General features: G+C 41.2%; 1 protein-coding gene across 1 annotated transcript in view; it reads right to left on the reverse strand.

The window, feature by feature from the left end:
* The window catches only part of LOC124063538 (poly(rC)-binding protein 4-like), a 33207-nt gene extending 17509 nt beyond the window's left edge, over positions 1-15698 (reverse strand). Inside the window, exons 1-5 of the mRNA XM_046397292.1 lie at positions 15210-15698; positions 3393-3582; positions 3174-3197; positions 1771-1803; positions 114-230 (exon numbers count right to left, since the gene is read on the reverse strand). Coding sequence (XP_046253248.1) covers positions 114-230; positions 1771-1803; positions 3174-3197; positions 3393-3500 — 282 coding nt within the window. The 5' untranslated portion in view covers positions 3501-3582; positions 15210-15698. The remainder of the gene's footprint in view (positions 1-113; positions 231-1770; positions 1804-3173; positions 3198-3392; positions 3583-15209) is intronic.
* Positions 15699-19039: the final 3341 nt, after the last annotated feature.

Genomic DNA, 19039 nt, shown 5'->3' on the forward strand with positions numbered 1-19039 from the left:
CATCTTACAAAATGAAAAATTGCTCCAATGGCTTGTTTGTGGGAGATGCCAATATGAGCTGATTTCACTCATATGTGATGCCAATCGGTGGCATATATTAGAGTTACAGCTACCTCTTCCAGTTTGTATGTGATCATGGTAAACGCTCTGAAGACGCAGTCTGTGGAGCCGGTGATGGTGATGATCCTCTCTGGACAGGAACCCTCTGAGATGTTGACCCGGGCACTGCTCTATGGGGAGAAAGGTACTTTAGTTAGTCCTTAGTCAGCATTAAAAGAATAGCTTGACATTTTGCAATATCATTTTCATGTTCAAGCTAACATATTTTCATGCCTATTTCTTGAATTACAAGAAAAAGGACTATGCAATTGCAAATAAACAGAGAAAAACAGCTATCCTGGCTCTGTCCTAAGATGGTAAAATCTACACCACCTCTATAGCTCACTTATTAACACATTATGTCTCATCAATGAAACAGCCATTTCCGTGACTGACTATTTCTTGGGTGCTGTAGCTTTCTTGAGCTTCTGGTATGCAGAGTTTTTTCATCTTTTAGCAGAGCCAGGCTAGGTGTTTCCCCTGGCTTCCAGTCTTTATGCTAGGCTAAGCTAACCAGCTACTAACTGTACAATCATATTTACTATACACACAGACTGTGTGAGTAGATGTCAAGCAAACTTTCCAAAGATCGACTGCAGTACAGCACGCCCCTGGGTGTGAATTTCAAGCGACATGAGGTGAAGCAGGTAAGCCCAAAAGCTGTACAGCACATCTCTGTTTCTCAGACTGACAGTCTAATAGCGTTTTTCCTCTGGGGCATTGCCCTCAGACGATCAATCTCTTGCCTTCCTCTCCTTCCATTTTGTGTCCTTATATTTCTCTGACTTAGTCATGTGACCAGAGACGGGACAGTAATGTGACCTCTGGGAGATTCACTCCAGTGAGTCATGCTCCCACTGTGGCTGTATGGCCTGGGGACTGACTGACAGGAGGCGCCTCATACAGTTGGGAAGTAACAAAAGCTATAACAGGCTGGCTGGATGAGTGGTCGGATGACTACCATGGCTGAGTGGTTCATCCAGCAGCTCTGCAGGGCTGCATTGTCCCATGACCTGACTGTTCCTCTGTTTACCCTTCAGCCACATAAAGTACAACATAAAACCGTAGCAGACACAGAGAGAGTCAAATGTACAGAAACAACGTCAGTCTAATTACTGTTAGATACAAAGAGTTAACCGAGCGGCCTGAGTTTGGCTGCACCCTTGAGATTTATAAAGAGTGAATGGAGGGGCAGAGAGAGTTACTTTGAGCAGGAAAGAAAAGAGATTTGGTAAGAGAGCAGCTAGTGGAGGAGGAGGGGTAGTGAGTGATGGAGAGCGAGGATTTAAATCGAAAAGGTGCTATTATTGCCCAAAAGGCAATTTGGACAGTGTACTTGTTCTTGTTTTTCAGACTCAAAACTTCCAAACAGGCATAGGAAACTGAGCTTTATTAATAAATCATACAGAAAGCCTGACCAGTATTAGAGGCCTTCTGAGACTGAATTTTATTTTCTATTGAGATGAACCAAAAGGACACCTAATCATCTAATAAGACAGAGAAGGCAGAGATGTGGTCAGGTTCAGGTGCTTATTTCGGGTGTCTGACATGCTGACACGTTCACAGCCATTCATGTATAATCAACAGCGCATAACATAACTCGCTGTACATGCTTTATTACAGAATTATGAAAAGTTGTTGTCTCAAAGCTCTAAATCATATACACGGTACCTCTTCTCGTATTCGTTTCACCGTCTCTCCTTTCTGAAAAAGAGAAAGATGAAGGACACATTTAAACAGGATCAAATGTGTCTCGGTTTGAAAAATACTTACATCACAGTGTCTCCGGCCTCTAAGTGCAATCTTCCATTTCAGACCACGTAGTCTGACTGGAATTTAGCAGAACAAATTTCTGCTAGAGTTTCATCATGCAGTGTCCTTTGCACTGCTGCATCAAAAAGATATCAAATACATCTGTGCCTCTGAAGGGGACATACACACCCACTGTAATGGCTGTATATGCAGTGTATGTGAGGACCTCCCGCCAGGGACAAGAACAGTTTGTCAGACTTGTGTCACACTGCAGCACATCCTCTGCTGGTTTTTAGATTGCTTCTTCTCCTGCCCCCAATCTCCTTTTGGCTTAAGTCCTTCCAAGCTGTCACACCTCTGTTCACACCTTCATGCATCCGCTGACAAACACCTCCTTACAAGAGTATCACAGACAATATCATCTCATGCGGTGGGCTAATTTCTGTTATATTCTAGGAGGACTTTTTTGTGGTCCATTTTGATTCTGGTGCCGGTCTTCTATTGATGAGAAAGAGATGAGAGGTTTGCCAAGGAGATAGGAAGGGAAAAAAGGCTTGGAGGGTGGAGTGGAAAGTTATTAGCCCAAGCACTGCAGATCAAGTGCCTCTCTCTGTCAAGCTGCACAGTACGGACCAAGCTCATCTCCTAGTCCCTCTCCATTTCTTTCCATTTTCTATTTGCCTTATAGATATTTTGATTCTTGCAACACACTGCAGGGTCCGTTGTGACATCTTCCATTGCAGCACTCTTTGTTTCTTACATTCATTTGTTTTTTGGTCTCTATTCTTTCTTCCAGTCTTTTATAGGTGTTGTTATTACAAGATGTGATTGTGGGAACTACTGAAGCAACATGGAGCAGCCAGGCCCTTCCTAACAGACACTTAAAGTGCCCACAAGGGGCCAACAGTAATATGTCTTTGGAGCTCAGTTTCAACAGGAGGCTTGCAGTCAATGCACTAATGCTTCTGTTTGATGGATTACTGTGTTGCATTATGGGTTGTGGGGGTGGTGGCGAGGTCTTAAGAGGGTTGGTTTAAGGCAATTACATTTAGGATGGGGATATTCAAAACAACAATTATTTGTTAGAGGGCTTTGAGGAAAATGATTCTACAGTGGCTTATTACGAATCCACAAAAAGGCATCAGTGAGGTATTCGACTTAGAACAATGGATAATAACTATAGATTTACTTAAGATTAGACACAGGCATAGCAATTCAATACACTGACCTCATCTGATGAAGGAATACCATTCTGTCTATTATGATTAATACCTCTATATATGTAGCATTTTGTATAGTAGAATAAAAATAGGAATCCTCACCTTTCCTATGATGCTGCCAACCTCCTAAAATACAAGAAAATAAAAGTAATTACAAACAAAACACTTAGAATCCTTATGGTAACATCTAATTATTTATCAGTTCTCTGAATTTAAGGTATACATTTTTTACTTCTGTGACAAACCTCATACTGAAGACGGCCCCAAGAGCTGCAGCACACATTCATTCATACATAAGCAATGTGAGTGGGAGGCTTGTACCTTTCCATGCATGAGCAGTCGTAGTGTGAGGGTCACTCCCAAGCCCCCGTCGCCAAAGTCCTGCTCACAGTTCATAGTGATGTGGGAGTGGCACTCAGGGAGACGCATGAACAAGGCTCATTCGCTGGTCACAGAGTCAAAGGAAGGCCAGCACTCGTTCTTTGGCTCTCCGGGATCCTTCAATGCAGCTCTGAGGACAAAAAAATTGTTTCATTATTTCAAATGAATGTTCCCTTCCTTTCTCTTCAGAAAATGTGCAATTCAGGTCATACACCTATGTATTCATGCTCACACATGGGACATTGTGTTGACCCAAGGTGTAGTAAGAAATTCAGTTGGTTTATTCACTACATTACTCATTACGCATCACGTGCCACCTAAATAGTGGCCATTTATTTCTAGGAAACAACGTGTTTGTACTTAATTGCACTGTTGAGTGAATGATAATTCCCAGAGATCAAACATATTTAGATGAACTGAGGACAAATCAAAGTCAAAATCAAAAAGATTTCTACCATCGAAGGCCTTTGAAAGCCCATTGAAATCAACTATCCCTGTGAGGATCATTTTCATTGGTTTTAATTGATGTAATATTGATGCCGATTCATAACAAAGTCATAATGAAGATCACTGTGTGTGCAGGATATTGACCAGAAGCACCAGCAGTGTCAGCACTGTGAGCTCTGGGGTCCTTTGGCCATCGATGACTAACACACCATCTTCATTAACTGACAGACAGTTCCTCTCACTGTGAGCTGAGTGAATCTTGAAATTGGATGTAAAAAAAAAAAAAGAAAAAAAGAAAAAAAAAAGAAACTTCATTTTAGACGAGCGTAGCAGGAGACTCGTGCTAAGTTAATCAAATTCAATTCGAAACAGTTTTCATAAAACTGGAAATGTTCTGCGTTTCTTTGGGGACCTGACTTTCTATCTACTCCATCACAGTGAGTCGGCTGTTATTGAGAGACAGTGCAGAGTTTATTCACATACAGAAAATGAGAAGCATCTGCACTGATCCAAGAATGACAATGGGGCAGCGGCTACGTGAATGTCAGCTGTGTGACTTACGCTATGATGATTAATGTGTGAGTCACCTGGCTGCTCACAGCCTCAGCATGCTGTGTATAATTAGTATTTGAAATTATTCAAGCTTCCTCTTGATTTATATTTGCTTACATCTGTCAGCGTGGACATGGGAAGTAGACAGATAAATATATGGTGCATAAATATAGCTACAATGTAGATGCTGTGTGATTCATAGAGAACTTGGAGGCAATGACTGACTCCTAACATTTCCCAGAGGAGGTGACAATTTCTTGCAAGTGTAACAAATGTTTTATTTGACAATTAATTGGCTGATTATCTTCTCAATTAATTCATACTTGATATTGACATATATGGAAAACAACAGTCCAAAACCCAAACAAATTCAGATTTCAGCAAATCAAATAGCAAATTCTCACACTGGAGAAGCTACATCCACATGTGCTGGCATTATATGACTAAAGCTGCCATTATAATCTGTCAAAACTGCCAGTCACCCATCCATTTTACACTGTGATTGGTCAGTTGTTGTCATGTGAACAATATGAATGTCTTCCAGGTGAGGCTGTTTGTTATCCTTATTTTTAAACAACATTGCGTCAGCCTTTGCGGGGCCGTACTTGACGTGGCAGGGCTTTGAACTTCTGGGGAGTTTTTTTCTTTGTCTGAATGAAGGGTGTAAAGACGGAGTGTGTTGTACAGTGTACAGATTGTAAAACCCCTCGAGGGGTTGTGATTTGTGATATCAACAAAATAGAACTGACAGAAAAATGCTATTGTAAGCATGCTGACATGCCCATAATAACTGCACCTGAAATTCCATACTCATATGCCGTTTAGTAGGCTAAAACAGTAGGCCTATGTGAGACATTTTAGCACATCTAAGTAAAAAACCAAAAGCATGTGAAATGCATACTATATTACATTATACGTGTACTGGACACTGAGCCAGCAAAAACAGTGCGATGCAGTACTGACAACAACAGCAACAACTTAAGAGACGATAGCAGACAGCAATCAGCACAGCTCTGGTGTAACATCAGTAAGTTTTCACTTTATTACGCACAATTTATTTTTATTTAATTTTTAAATGAATTTAATGCAGGCACAAGTTTCCATGGTTACGTGCCTCCAACTGACATGGAGGCTCTCGGGAAGTGACACAGTAGGTGGCGTAAGTACAGCAAGATACATGCTGCTATTTATTCACACACTAGTGTGTTGAAACATCAACTACTGACCGCAGATGTCTGAACACCAGGAAAAGAAACAGTGGAATCCCTCATCGTCATGGATGACATTAACCACTCATACTCAGTAACAACACAGTAACAAACAATCCTCTCCTTTTTCACTCATCAAGGCCACTCGTTTGTCTGCCAAGTGCATTCCAGCCAGCCTACAGTGCCACTGTATACCAGCCCACTGCTCCAACCCTACTGACACTGCTTGACATATGCGTGTGTGTTTTATAAATCTGCATGCTGTCTGCAGATTTGGTGAGCTATGTGCAGAGATCATGTTTAATAAATGGGTGTTATTTTAGATGAGATCCAATTCCTGAGAGACTTGTTGTAGGCAGGTTTATTGCTTTTGCTTAGTGCACAAGGCCACCTCTGTCTCACTGATTTATTTATGCACTGCATGCTTGCAAAGACACGTTCAGATGCTCACACACATCCTTCTTAAGATTGTATGCTTGTATGGATTTAACATCCCCTCCATGGCCGTAGCACAGGCGTGCCAGCCCATCAAAATGTGGTTGTAAGGAGAGCTAACTGTCATTTTACTTGATGAAACTGTACCAAATAAAACTCAGTGCTTTTAATAAACAGAATCTCATTGGATTGACTTACATCAGTTGGAAGCTCATCTCCATACAATTTCCATAAATATCAAAGAAAGCCTCCAGGGGGGCTGACTGGAGATAAACAAGAAATGGAACATTTTGCTCACTGTCAGCTGCAGATGACGAAGGCCAAGTAATCATGATTTTAGGCTTGATCAATGCAGCCTTAAAACACATGTTATCACAGAGTACATTTGTGCAACCCTTGGGCTAACTTCATTATGTTTACTGTGGGGCATGGCTAAAATGTTAGCACTTCATTGCATTAGGAGCTAATGGTTGGAGGGATCATTATGTGCTGCTCTGTGGGTTGATAACAAGGCATCTCCTCTGTGTCTGTATGAAGGCTGAAAGCCTCTGAACTCCTCATTTCCAGAATCCCAAGCAGCAGCGTTCCAGGATGAACAGAGCTCCTCTGTTCCAAATTAGAACTAGTAACTCAGAACAGGGAATTAGCAAAGACTGCAGCACCAGGCTGCCAAAATACAGTCAAACCAGGAGCGAGAAGCGGAGAGCCCATCTACTGTCCTGCCCCTCTGTCACTGACAGTGCAACCTTGGTCCTGTTCTGCCTGACTGAGTCCAGCATAGAGGAGCTCCTTGCAGCAAGTCACTGCTTGTATTCATCTTTATATACAACGAATTTAACATCACTTTGGGAAATGACTGGCACAATAACAAATAGTCAAAATAGTCTTCACTCTGCTGTTGACCAATAAAAAATAGCAACCAAGTTTTTAATTATTAAAGGAGGATTAACTGTAACTCTGACTTTTTATTCATTAAGTCAAATTTTTAATGTATAGAAATAGGGGGAAATTAATGACATTCCCATCAGCTTTAGCTATATCTTGTGTTCAATGCTAATTAGCATGTCGGCATGCTAACATGCTAACATTCATTAAAGGATTTCACTTTGGGGATAAATAAAGGAATTCTGATTCTGATTCTGATTCTAACATTCCAAAATAAGATGGTAATCTTTTGTATATGTTATTGTGAGCATGCTGATGTGCATTTAGCTTAAAATACTAATTTCTTCTAAATAACCTTGGCTAAACCTGTTCAAACATCACAGCAATTAAACTGCTGATGCTATAGTGGCCATTGAAATGTCCTGCAAGCCCAAGACCACCTAGTGTACTGTGAACGTCTTAGCTTTGCTTTGTGTATTATTTAATACATTCTAAACTGTCTTGTGAATTAATGTGAATGAATTAGTTGAAACTTTTGATTGTAACATCATGAGTGCAGGTGAATATTACATCTCAGATCCATCCTTTATCAACTTGATGTTCTTTTCTGTATTACACACTATTACATGGTGCTACATGCTGCTAACATGGTCAAAGGCTTGTTTTGATCCACGCTTGCACATTTGTTTACATCTAAATTAGCACAATGTTTGTTTTTTTAATCATCTGATGTCAATAATAAAAATGCAGGATAGCATATGTCAGTATTCTAACACCAAAGAATTAGAGATGAAGAAATTAATCAGTGGAAAGAAAATCTGCAACTGCTTTGACAAACCATTAATCATTTCAGCTATTTTCCAAGCAGACAGCTTCTCAAACATTTTTGAGATTTTCTGCTTCTATTTATCACACATATCACAAAAAATGAAATATCTTTAGATAATTTTGATAATCATGACTTCTTTTGATAAAACTAAAACTACTAAAAAAATGTAAAAACTAACGTGATCCTTTAAGATATCAGGATATGTTTTTATTTTGGTCTTCCTTCCATAACGCACACATCAAAGACGTCCCCGATAAAAGCAACCAGCATACATCTCTTGACAGCTGCCTGCAACAGCTTTTTCTTCTGGCGATGTTTTTAGGAGCATCCATGCCAGAGAGACTGTCAAGATGAAAAGGATGTCGTACAACCCGCACGTCTAGAGGACTGGACACCTGTTCTGAGGCAACCATGTCCGTCACACGACCAAATAACAGACGGCTCTGGGCCCGCTAAGAGGAAATGAAGACGGATTGAGGACATGCTTGGTCTCCATGGTGAGAGATAGAAACAGGGTTCCCCACTGCACATACATATACAGGGGGGTCGAGGGGGTATTGAGTGTCTGCTTGATAAACACACAGAGCAGAGAGATTAGGATGTCCCTCGGGTGGGCACATATAGGGAGGTAAGTGAGAGGGTGTCAACGTGTGTACACGTGCACGGTAAAGGCAAGGGGTGAGAGACCATTCACACATGTGCTTTCACAACTACCGCACACATAAAGGCAGCCAAGTTAACAGGTCCATGTGCACAAACACAAAACACACACATACCAACATACAGCTGCTGGGATGAAAGGAGCCAACAATTCACACAAACTAACACACACAGACAAACACTGAAACTCAAGAGTGGATGGATGGGCTTTGATCTACTGAGAAGTCATGAACAGACTCAGTGCTGTCACGTTTGAGATGACACAACGAGAGCGTCATCTCCCGAGTTGATTATAACAGGGGAAAAAAATCATATAGAGTACGAGAGGGGAAAGAGAAGAGTAGGCAGGTTCCTGTACGTTCCTCTTCACCGATGATGAGCCAGTTAGAGTTAAATGAGATCGTTAAGGAACAAACATATGTGCTTGCATTCATACAAGAACTCACAAACACATGTAAAACAAGAGGCAGCTTTGATTGGCTCTGAAAATTGACTAAATACCCTACTGTTCCAAAGACAATGTGAAGAAGCTCTGCATAGTGGAAAGTTTCGGCCTAATGCGGACAAAACCTTTGCATATTCAAGAAAATTTAAGCAGAATTACGGTTTTATGCAAACGCTTGTTTATTAAATGAGCGCCAAGTGAATGAAATATTTTTAGAAAGGCTGCATGTTTGAGTTAGTTTTAAACAAATCACAGCCACAAGCCTGGCTGGGATTCATCAGTTCAGTTGCTTTATGAGCTGAGCCACAATGTAATATTAGCACAAACAAATACTGTATATGCAGTTTAACACAGATTTATAAATGAGGTATACTTTAAACCCTCCCTTCAGACTTTCAAGAATTGTATCTCAGGCCCCATCAGCTGTAGGTACAGTAAACCCAAATGAAAACCTAACACAAATCTCAAGTGTTTCTCAATGACATTGAACAAAGGTCAAGTTAAAAAAAAAAGGTTTAATACTCTAAAGCTCATGTAATCTGCTTCCTCACTGACAGTGCTCACAAACACTACTGCTCACCCACTACTGTCACTGCTCTTCTTTTATTTCTGAATCCTGATTTGTGGAAGGAAATATATGACATCTCTCTTTTTCCCCAAGTGAACCCCGCCCATGTTAATTAAACAGGAAGAGCAGGAAAAAAACACACACACACACACAAAAACAGCTATCTCTCATGGGAAAATAACCAAAACAGGTCCAACTTCTGCCAAAATAATCTGTTCAACAGGGTCCTTGCCTGGTGCCATTAGTAAGAAGATGACTTCTGGGTCAATATATATAGTATGCATCTTATAGATCTATTATATGACACTTTGACAGGCAAAGCTCACAACTTTAAGGCTTAAAAGCATTTAATTTAAGTATGAAAAGGTTGGTTGTTTTTTTTTAACCATGGTTGCACTTCCACAATCTCTCCACTAAGATGAGAGGGGGGGAAAAAAGCAAAAATAGACAGGAGGAGAGGGCTTTAGTTGTGAAACAGGAGAGGCTTGAAATTAAAGGGCAGTGTTTCATGTCTCAGCGTGTCTGTCTCAGCTCTGTCACATATAATGGGAGGGGTCAGTCCTCAGCACAGAGGGGACTGTCCTCCCCTATCAGCCCCCAGCTTCATCTGGTGCTAAAGCATAACCGTGTCAGCCTGCAGTGCGAGCCGCCTGTCAACCACAAGGCTCCAGAGAGGGTTATCAGACCCCTGGGCTGCCTGCCGCTCCTGGAGTCAGATCGGCTTCCCTGCGGCAGAGGCCAACAGCCGCATTCACTGCAGCCACTGCGACTAAATGTGGGCAGACACTGATAAGATTACCCCCAAGGCGGTATGTTTTTAATCCACAATCTGTGGCGCTTTAAAGACTGAATAAAACTACAAGATTCCCTGCTGATTGTATGAACGCATCTGCTCAAAAGTGCCACTGAAAGTTGGTAATTCAAGGGGCTGTGATGAAATTGCTGATGTACATTTTTCTAAGCATCTTCTAAACTTGTGTGGGATTTCTGGATGACATGACAAATATATAGCACTAACAATGTGGTTGTTAAACGAGATTCTAATTCATGACAAAACACGCCAATAACTGTCTCATTCCCTATATCAGAACTAAAAGTCTCTTTTCCGTGCAAAAAGAGACATTATTTCTCACCATTGTGCCAAGGTCTGTCATATCTCCAAGCATTGTAAATCAAGAGCTTCTCTCTTGTCACAGCAACTTACAGTCGTGTCAATCTAGCGGCAGAATCTGCATAATTACAAGTGAATCCAATAACTAATGAACAGCAGCGTAATGGTCACTCCATTATTGCCATCTATCCAAAGCCATCAGTTTCTGTGACTGTCAGGCCAGAGCAGTATTTAGTTAGTTCTGGCTCAGTGGTTATTAATAAGTACATACCCTTGAAAGAACATAGCCACTCTGCACGAAACATACATTGATCAAGTGTTGATGCAGTTGTTTTCACAAAGGATCCCGTCAGCTTCTCATTAGGTAAACCAGAGTCTCTTCCTCCTTCTCATTATTGCCAGGAGGGATAAAACAACACAAACATACAGATAATGAACCTTACAGGTCTGTGTGTCTGGGCTGTCAATTGTTATCTCCCAAGCGGCTGCTGGTTCCAGACACACAGTGACACAGTCTGAGCCTGTTGGCTTTAGCTAGCATGGGGACAATGTGGCCTAAGCCCACATAATGTATGCTTGTCATTTAACTTTCTTTATCACAACTTAGGTCTGCAAATTAATCAGTCATCTTGATGAATTGTTTTGTCTGTAACATATGAAAAAATATTGAAAAATATCTTAAGTGACGTGGTGACTTCTTCAGATTGAAAAGCAGCCAATCATCACATTTAAGAAGTTAAAACCAATGAAAAGTTTGGCTTTTTATGTTTAAAAAGTGACTGAAGTGTTTAATCGATTATCAGAATAGTTGCTGGTTAATTTTCTGCTGATAGACTGACTGATTGATTAATTAACTAATCACTGCAGCTGTAGCTCTGTTGCAAACTGGTCCATTTCATATTATAAACCTCTTTCAGCGCATTCAGGAGAATCTCTAACTGGCTTTGTATGTCGGTGCTGTTTTCATTGGATTATACAGTTTGACTTCTCCAGGGTGTTTATCCCTGTGGATTCAGCGCTGGAATTTTCTGTTCATTTGCTTTGCCTTGACTTACAATGGCATCCTTCTTATTATTAGAGAGCTTCTATTTGGACCGTATATCATTCTGAATGCTTTTTCTTTCTTTCTTTTTTTTTTTGGCATGCTGGAGAATACACTTTGGCAGGGTATTAACTCTAGCTTTTATCCCATCCCTCTTACTGGATGAAGGTCACTCTCTCTCTATCTGCAAAATGACTTTCCTCTCTTCTCTTTCATCCCTGCTTTCCTCCCATCCTCCACGCCAGGGCATGAGTCAGAGAATCTGACACCCCAGAGGAGAGAGGAAAGGGAGGAGAGCAGTTAGAAAGAGAAGGGATACAAATGGAGAAAGAGAGGGGGAGAGATGGGGGCAGTTGGAGGGAAGAGAGACGAGCTGATCAATATCTCAGAGAAACATGAGAAGATGCGGCCTGGTCCTGCTTCCTTGATGTACAAGATATTCTCTTAAAAATGGCAATTAAATTAAATCAAAGCACAGATGGTGCAGGAGTCCTTGCTCCCATGTTCTGTACAGTATCCTCTATGGTGTCGTACAGTATGGCTGCAAACTCGTCTTGTTTACAGCATCACTAGCTTTAAGTTGTCTGAGCCGCTGGTGTGTTATTTGGTACCCAACTGCATCATGCTCGTTGAGCTGAAACTACATATTACATAAGCTCCTCAACAAACTGAGCACAAACCCAAAAATAGTGCAGTCCCTGTTAAATATTTCAGGCACTCGGCAGCTGGGGGGGGGGGGGGATAAAAAGCTTCTCTCCTTCTTGGTCGCACAACAAAAATACAGACACGCACACACTGATGCAGATGGCCAATTGAAAGAAAACCTCCATTTAGTGTACTGTAGAGCAGAGAGGATTAATGCCACACAGGCAGTCTTCTAGCACTTTCATTTGATATAACAGCACTTGAGTGGTGTACTTAGCATATACGTATCCTTATTTCTTGAGTCACGTTCTGTACAGTATAGACAGCGTGAAAGCCGCTCTTTGAGGGTGACTTCTGAGCTAAATAAATCACGCTCATGAGACACAACAGGAGAGTCATGAGGCCTGCTGGGTCAATCTTTGGAGTTCAAAACAGTGCTGTCTTTTCATAGCAGGGACAGCCTGTGGTTCTGTCAGCCACAGGGCCAGTCTTAAGAACAGCAGCAAGGGTCACATTCTGTCTCAGAAGAAAGGCTCTCTTCATAGCGGAACAAGAAGGGCCAAAACAAAGGGATCAACACAGTGTATTTGCATGGAAGCCACCAGTTCAAATATCAATTAGCGCGCATGTGATTTTTGTCCCATGGCTTTCTCGTGTGACATCGCTGACTACATGGTAAAACATAAGGATAATGAACCCGCAGCAAAAATCTATTTTAATCGACAAAGCCAGAAAAGAGGGAGTTGAACCTCAAGAGTCTGTAGTTATTAGATAGTGACAAGCACAGGTTAATTGCTAAAATGCAGGTTAATTGCTACAGGGGATTTATCTCAATTATTGGAGAGTTAATTAATTTGTATCACAACAACACTCCTGCGACAACAACAGCTAAATGAATGCCTGAGTGAAGATGAGGATACTGATTTGCCTCATAAAATGTGGAGTCCAAAAGCATTGCAAGTTATTACAGGTTTTCATCCTTCGTGGCGAAGAACAGAATCAATGTGCGACTCACTGGATTTTGGCATGACTTAAGAAATGAAGAAAATAAATTAAAAATCTGCACACAGTTATGCACTGTACATATCCATGATCTCTCTCTGCAGGACTGTTTAATAGACTAAAGCTGCTGCGATGGGCTACATTTACTTGATGACTGCACACTAAAACTAAGCATTGTGCCTCCTTGTTTCCACCCCCTTCAGCCTGCAAGAGCAGCATCTTAGCAGATGAGAGGGATTATTGGCAGTTCCCAGACGTTGGAGCAGCACGTGTCAGGTCTGGTTTCTGTTATTTATGAAGCCTCTCGGCCCCAGCCCTCACTCTGCAGCAGAGATGCAGGTGGGGTTTCATTATTGAAGATGCTCTTCCACTTCTTATTAGATCTCTGCCTCTCAGAGTGCATTAAGGAATTGCATTTGGACAGAGAGTCAGCAATACATGATGGTCTGTCTTTGTACCCCCTGGAGTCCCTCTAATAGATATGTGTGCCTCTCACATCAGCCACAATGTGTGTGTTGTTCCCTTTTCCCCTTTCAGGAATAAATAGTGTACTTGCACTCAAGTAGACACCCCCTCTGCTACACACATATGGAAGAAAATTCTATTCCTTATTGATCTCAGTTATGCACTCGCGAGGACAACTCTGAATCACGTTTTCCTACTTCTTCTGGTAAAGTACTCACACAGTGCAGTCCAACCAAATGAATTCTTCCCCAAACAATTTCCAGTTTTACACCCCATAAGTGAAGTGCAATTCTCCAATCGTGTCCCATTTCTCTCCACTTTTTTTATGTGAACATAAACACACTGGGGGTGCAGATGCAAGATTCATGAGCATCTCCAGGGAGCCAAGACCATGATTTCCTGAATCAATCGGCTGCTCCAATATCAGATGCGAGAGATCTGTTTTTATTGATTCTATTGTCCTGGAGAGTCTGGAGATTATTGGTCTCTTGCATTTCATAAGGGCCTGTTGTGTTGAAGTGGATGCATGTGGTCCAAAACACATGTAATAACAGTGAAAACAGGATAAAATTCATCCCAGATACTACAGTCTTTGAGAAATGTCAAGACTGACTTGTATTAAAGCCTGTTGTTTAATTACGATGTTGACAAGCCTGCCTGTCCCCTCTGTGCTAAATGAAGCTAATCTTTTAAAGGAGTAGTAGGCCTATTTACAGGCCGTGTCTAAAAAACAAAACACTGGAGATATCTGGAAACAGCGTGGCCAAAAAATATAACTATCTCAGAAATAATCAATTAACGGACTACAAATTTCTCAGTTGGAAGGCAGAAACGTCTAACTAAACAACATCTGCACTGAGTTTTGGCTTTCATTCAGGTCAGCTTATCAGGACAGTTTTTCTATCCAGTGTAAGACTAATGCAATTAGGCATCTTGGTGAATAATGGTGCTGTCACACACACTCGCTGCCTCAGCACCAGGCAGGCGCCCACAGTACCGACTTGTTGAGAATGATCTTTGTGTTCAGGACTGGCCTGGCCAACGGGGTCCACTTTCATTATCGTAAAACGTCCGCGCACAAGAGACCAATTGTCTCCTCGGTATTACTGTGTCCCTCCCCCGCTCATCTGGCGACTTTCTGCCATATGCTGCAATCAGTTTATAGCTTCATTAATGATTGTAGTTCACTCATATGAGTGCGTCAGGACAAAAACAAGAATTAGAAGGACGCTAAGTATTTGATTCTGGCTTTATTTCGGTGATTGCTTGTTAAGAAGATTGTGCAGGCTAAATAAAGAAGAAAATAAATAAATACACGTCTCGATATTGTGTAATTCGAGGAATAAGACACTGAATTGGACAGTGGATAGCGATCAAGAATGTCACCTACTGGACGAGAGCGGTTTCAACTTGGAGAATTGGGAACATGCTGTCCAAAAATGCTTTTAAGAAGAGTCACTTACCTGTTTTCATGTAAATGGTCGCAGGCTGCAGTTCCCACTAAAGTATCCCCATGGATCTGTGTTCACCGGGCTTTGTATCCACATAGAGTCCAATGACACGGACGTGTAGTGCGGACTGTCCTCCCAGTGTGTCAGCAGACTGGAGTGCAGGGCGCCTGTGCGCTGAGGAGAGGACACACACACACACACACACACACACACACACCCTCTCTCTCTCTCTCTCTCTCTCTCTCTCTCTCTCTCTCTCTCTCATATAGACACACACACACAGATGCAGGCGGCGACCACCCCGCTCAACCTGATCCCAAATAACCGAGGCAGCCCATGGGAGAGAGCCGAGTGCTCTCTGGGTAAAAAGGACCTTTGGCTCATCTGCCTTCAAACCTCCGGTGTGGTGTCGTCCTGTCCCCGCAGGACCTCTGCTGGGAGCGCAGCGCGCGTCTCCCCGTGCGTCGCACCGCAGGTCCACACATTCAGGATCATTAAGCCAATGCGCGGTGCGGAAATCATAGCAAAACCGAGCAAATTTCATCTGCTGAATCAATCGGATTTTGAGAAATGTGCGGCATGGCCTTGCCTCACTTATAGTGTATTGGACAGTGTCTAATGGGGTGTCTGTATAGTTTAGAAAACACCACGGCTGCTTTTAGTTCACACTTAATTTGCTATGCATACCCATTTAAACTCCAGATAACCGCATGTGAAACACCCCGCACCTTGTGTTTACGAGATCTACACAACACGTAGAGACGATCAGAAATCATGAGACACATTTTTTATAAACAGGCCTACAAGGCAAAGTCCATCGGCTTGGTCAAAGTTGGTGGCGCAAATCATAGCTCTTCGTATTTTCTTTTGAAGATTGTGGCGTGTTTGAGATTGGTAACTTTCTCTCACATAGCGCCATCTAGTGTATCTATCTCGATATTGCAACTGTTCAATCATAACCATTTACTTTAAGGGAGGCATATTGTGTGATTTATGTTTTGTATTATTGTTCATCCTCGATGTCTAAACCCTCTTATTCAGTGTAGATAGCAATATTGTAAATTACACAATAACAACATAAAGTCCAAGTATCACATTCTTTCCGTTTGCAAAACGAACATGAAAGGAACAGAATGACATGGATCAGTTTATTTCACAAAAACACAAAATGTGTCGATGATAAATATTCACTTGACAAACGGCTCATCAATTTAAAGACACTGAAGCAAGACGCCTCGAAAGCTCCCACTGCTCCTCTGTGAGGGAGGGAAGGTCTGGGTAATTTGAACATGACATCTCCATCTATTTCACAAATTATCTCAGTTGTTTCTCAGGTGCTTCTCATTCACGGCAAAAGAAATGAGAAGTGGATGGATGTGAACTTGTATTTATATTTCTAAATTAAAGACATTCAATCATCAGTGCTTGACATTTTCGCTGCCGTTTCGAAGCTGTTACATTTTGTTGCTTCTTTGTCTGTCTGAGGGTGACATTTTCTCTTGGCTGGGAATCAAAGAGGCTACGTAAAAGTAAATAATATCAGGGGTGGGCAAATGAGCGGATATTCATAGCATAAAGTCACACAGTTTTTCTATTTTTATTAGCTCTATATTTCCCAAATGTATGATTAAAATTATGACTCATGCAGCTGCTGGATTTCAGCACTCACAGGGTCACTTGTGGAGGCAAAAGTAATACAATTATCTGGTATGATTACCACATCCCTAACCCAGGACTAAAGCCATAACAGATGACAGCCTTGAGGGAAGACACATAACAGTAAGTCTTAAATATTTTGACAAGGAAACAACTTTGAAGCAAGCAGTAGAAGAATAATATGGTCTATTATTGTTAATCTGCCAACCAATGAAAGGCAATTCTAGGGGAGTTTCTACATAATGGCACACTATGAATCAAGCACCTAACCATATAAGAGTTTTACTGAATAACTTGCTATAGTCCATCAGATCCAGTGAAGTTGATTCTCAAACAGTAGGAGGTGCTGTATGATTTCAGATCTGTCTTGCAGGGACAGTTAGAGGAAAAAAAAGAAAAAGTTAAAGAGGAAAAAAAAGGACAAAAATGCAATCACCACAAGAGGCATGTGGATCAGATGGCTGTAAACCATCAGTCAAGTGATGTGGTTTTTAAAAAACTGTAGGTTCACCATATGACCCAGTCATTTACTGTGAGAAGGGATTGCGTCAACACACACAGTGAGATCAGCATAAAATCATGACTGGATGCGCTGAGCGAGTGTTTATTTGTAGAATCTTTGTAAGAGTGAAAGGTACGAGTGTATGAGAGAGAGAAAATTACATGTTAATTTTGGTTACATTTTATGGTTTGAATTCACACTGGTGTTACGCATCTCTATTGGGATGATTTTTAATTTAGTTTGGTTAAGGCTGAGCTTCTTGCATGTGTTTTTAGTGTAACATCACCATCATTTTTAAACTAAAAATTCAATAGTGATGTCAAAGTCACAAAAGCATTGTTGGCGTTGGACTCAGCCAGGGGTATATAGACTCCCATTTGCTTTGGCAAACACAACGTATATCATCCCTGCTTGTCTGGGAGCATTCAAGCTTAACAAATACCTCTCACACTAAATGGCAGTGAAACAACGAGAGATGACACCAGGGCAACAGCTACAATTACTCAACCGTGGAACATCTCTCTTCTTCTTTCCGATCCTCCCATGCACAAACAAACATGCTTTAACATTCCCTGCACTGAATTTCACACCATTATTTTAACGTTCTTCCAACAAATTTTGATTGAAAACATATTCTGCTTTTGTCTGCTTCCGCATGCCAGTGCACACAGCAGGTTCGCCTTTCATTAAAGTAACTTCTGTAGAAGCTTGATCTTCTTGAAGGCTGCAATCATCTTTGATTCCCTCTCAAGCAAGGAGCAATGGTTTGACATTTCTTTTTTGATGTTTACTTATCAAACATGAAAGAGATTTCTTGTAACAACAAGTTTCTTTAAAACTCACACGGTAAGAGAACAGAAGCTCCAGGTATTGTGATGTCCGCTGCACCTTAAACAACGAAACAGACCCATAAATTAATGTATACACAGGCTCCCGCACAGTGAACGCCCTTATAGCGTTGACCACTGTGCATTTAGATGCAGAGTGATGATCTATCATAGAAAGCACATTTCCATACAGCTTTCTTTGAAGACGTACGGCTTTGCTTTGAAGCAAACGCATTATTTTGAACAGTGAATGCAAAGGAGACATTGGACTGAGCAGACTTGGAGTTGGAATACTAATAGGAGATTGAGTGCTAAATAGCTCACAGAACAAAGATTATGTTTACTTGTGCTGTTTTGTATGTAATTACAGAAAATATCATGCAAAACAGGCACTCAAGTGATGCCATATTTCCATTTATTTTCTATACATGACATGAGGTCTTACATAATCAAATTTCCTTCAGGGCTTCTTTCTCAATCAGTTGAAGACCCTTCCTTGTGCAGTTCATACAAGCAGAGTGAAAAAAGACTAAAAAAGTTCACCTATGATACAGAAAAGCATGAGTACACATACTGCAGAAATGGAGAATGAGCAAAAACTGAAAAAAATGGAGGAGAGAGAAATTACATGACAGCTTTACAAAATGACAAGGTTGAGCAGCTTCTGAAGAAATCCACTGATGAGCTTCCCTCACATTCCCCAGGGGGGTTGTTTCATGTGATTAAAGGCACTTTTAGTAGTGCATTTGATGTCTGATAACCTAAGATCACTATCGACAATATGAAAGGCGTTTATAAACCTACAAAGAAACATCGCCTGCATCTGTAGCTCTTCTTGGCTTTATGGAACTTATCGG

This window comes from Scatophagus argus, chromosome 8, assembly GCF_020382885.2.
Source record: "Scatophagus argus isolate fScaArg1 chromosome 8, fScaArg1.pri, whole genome shotgun sequence".
Lineage (NCBI taxonomy): Eukaryota > Metazoa > Chordata > Actinopteri > Scatophagidae > Scatophagus > Scatophagus argus.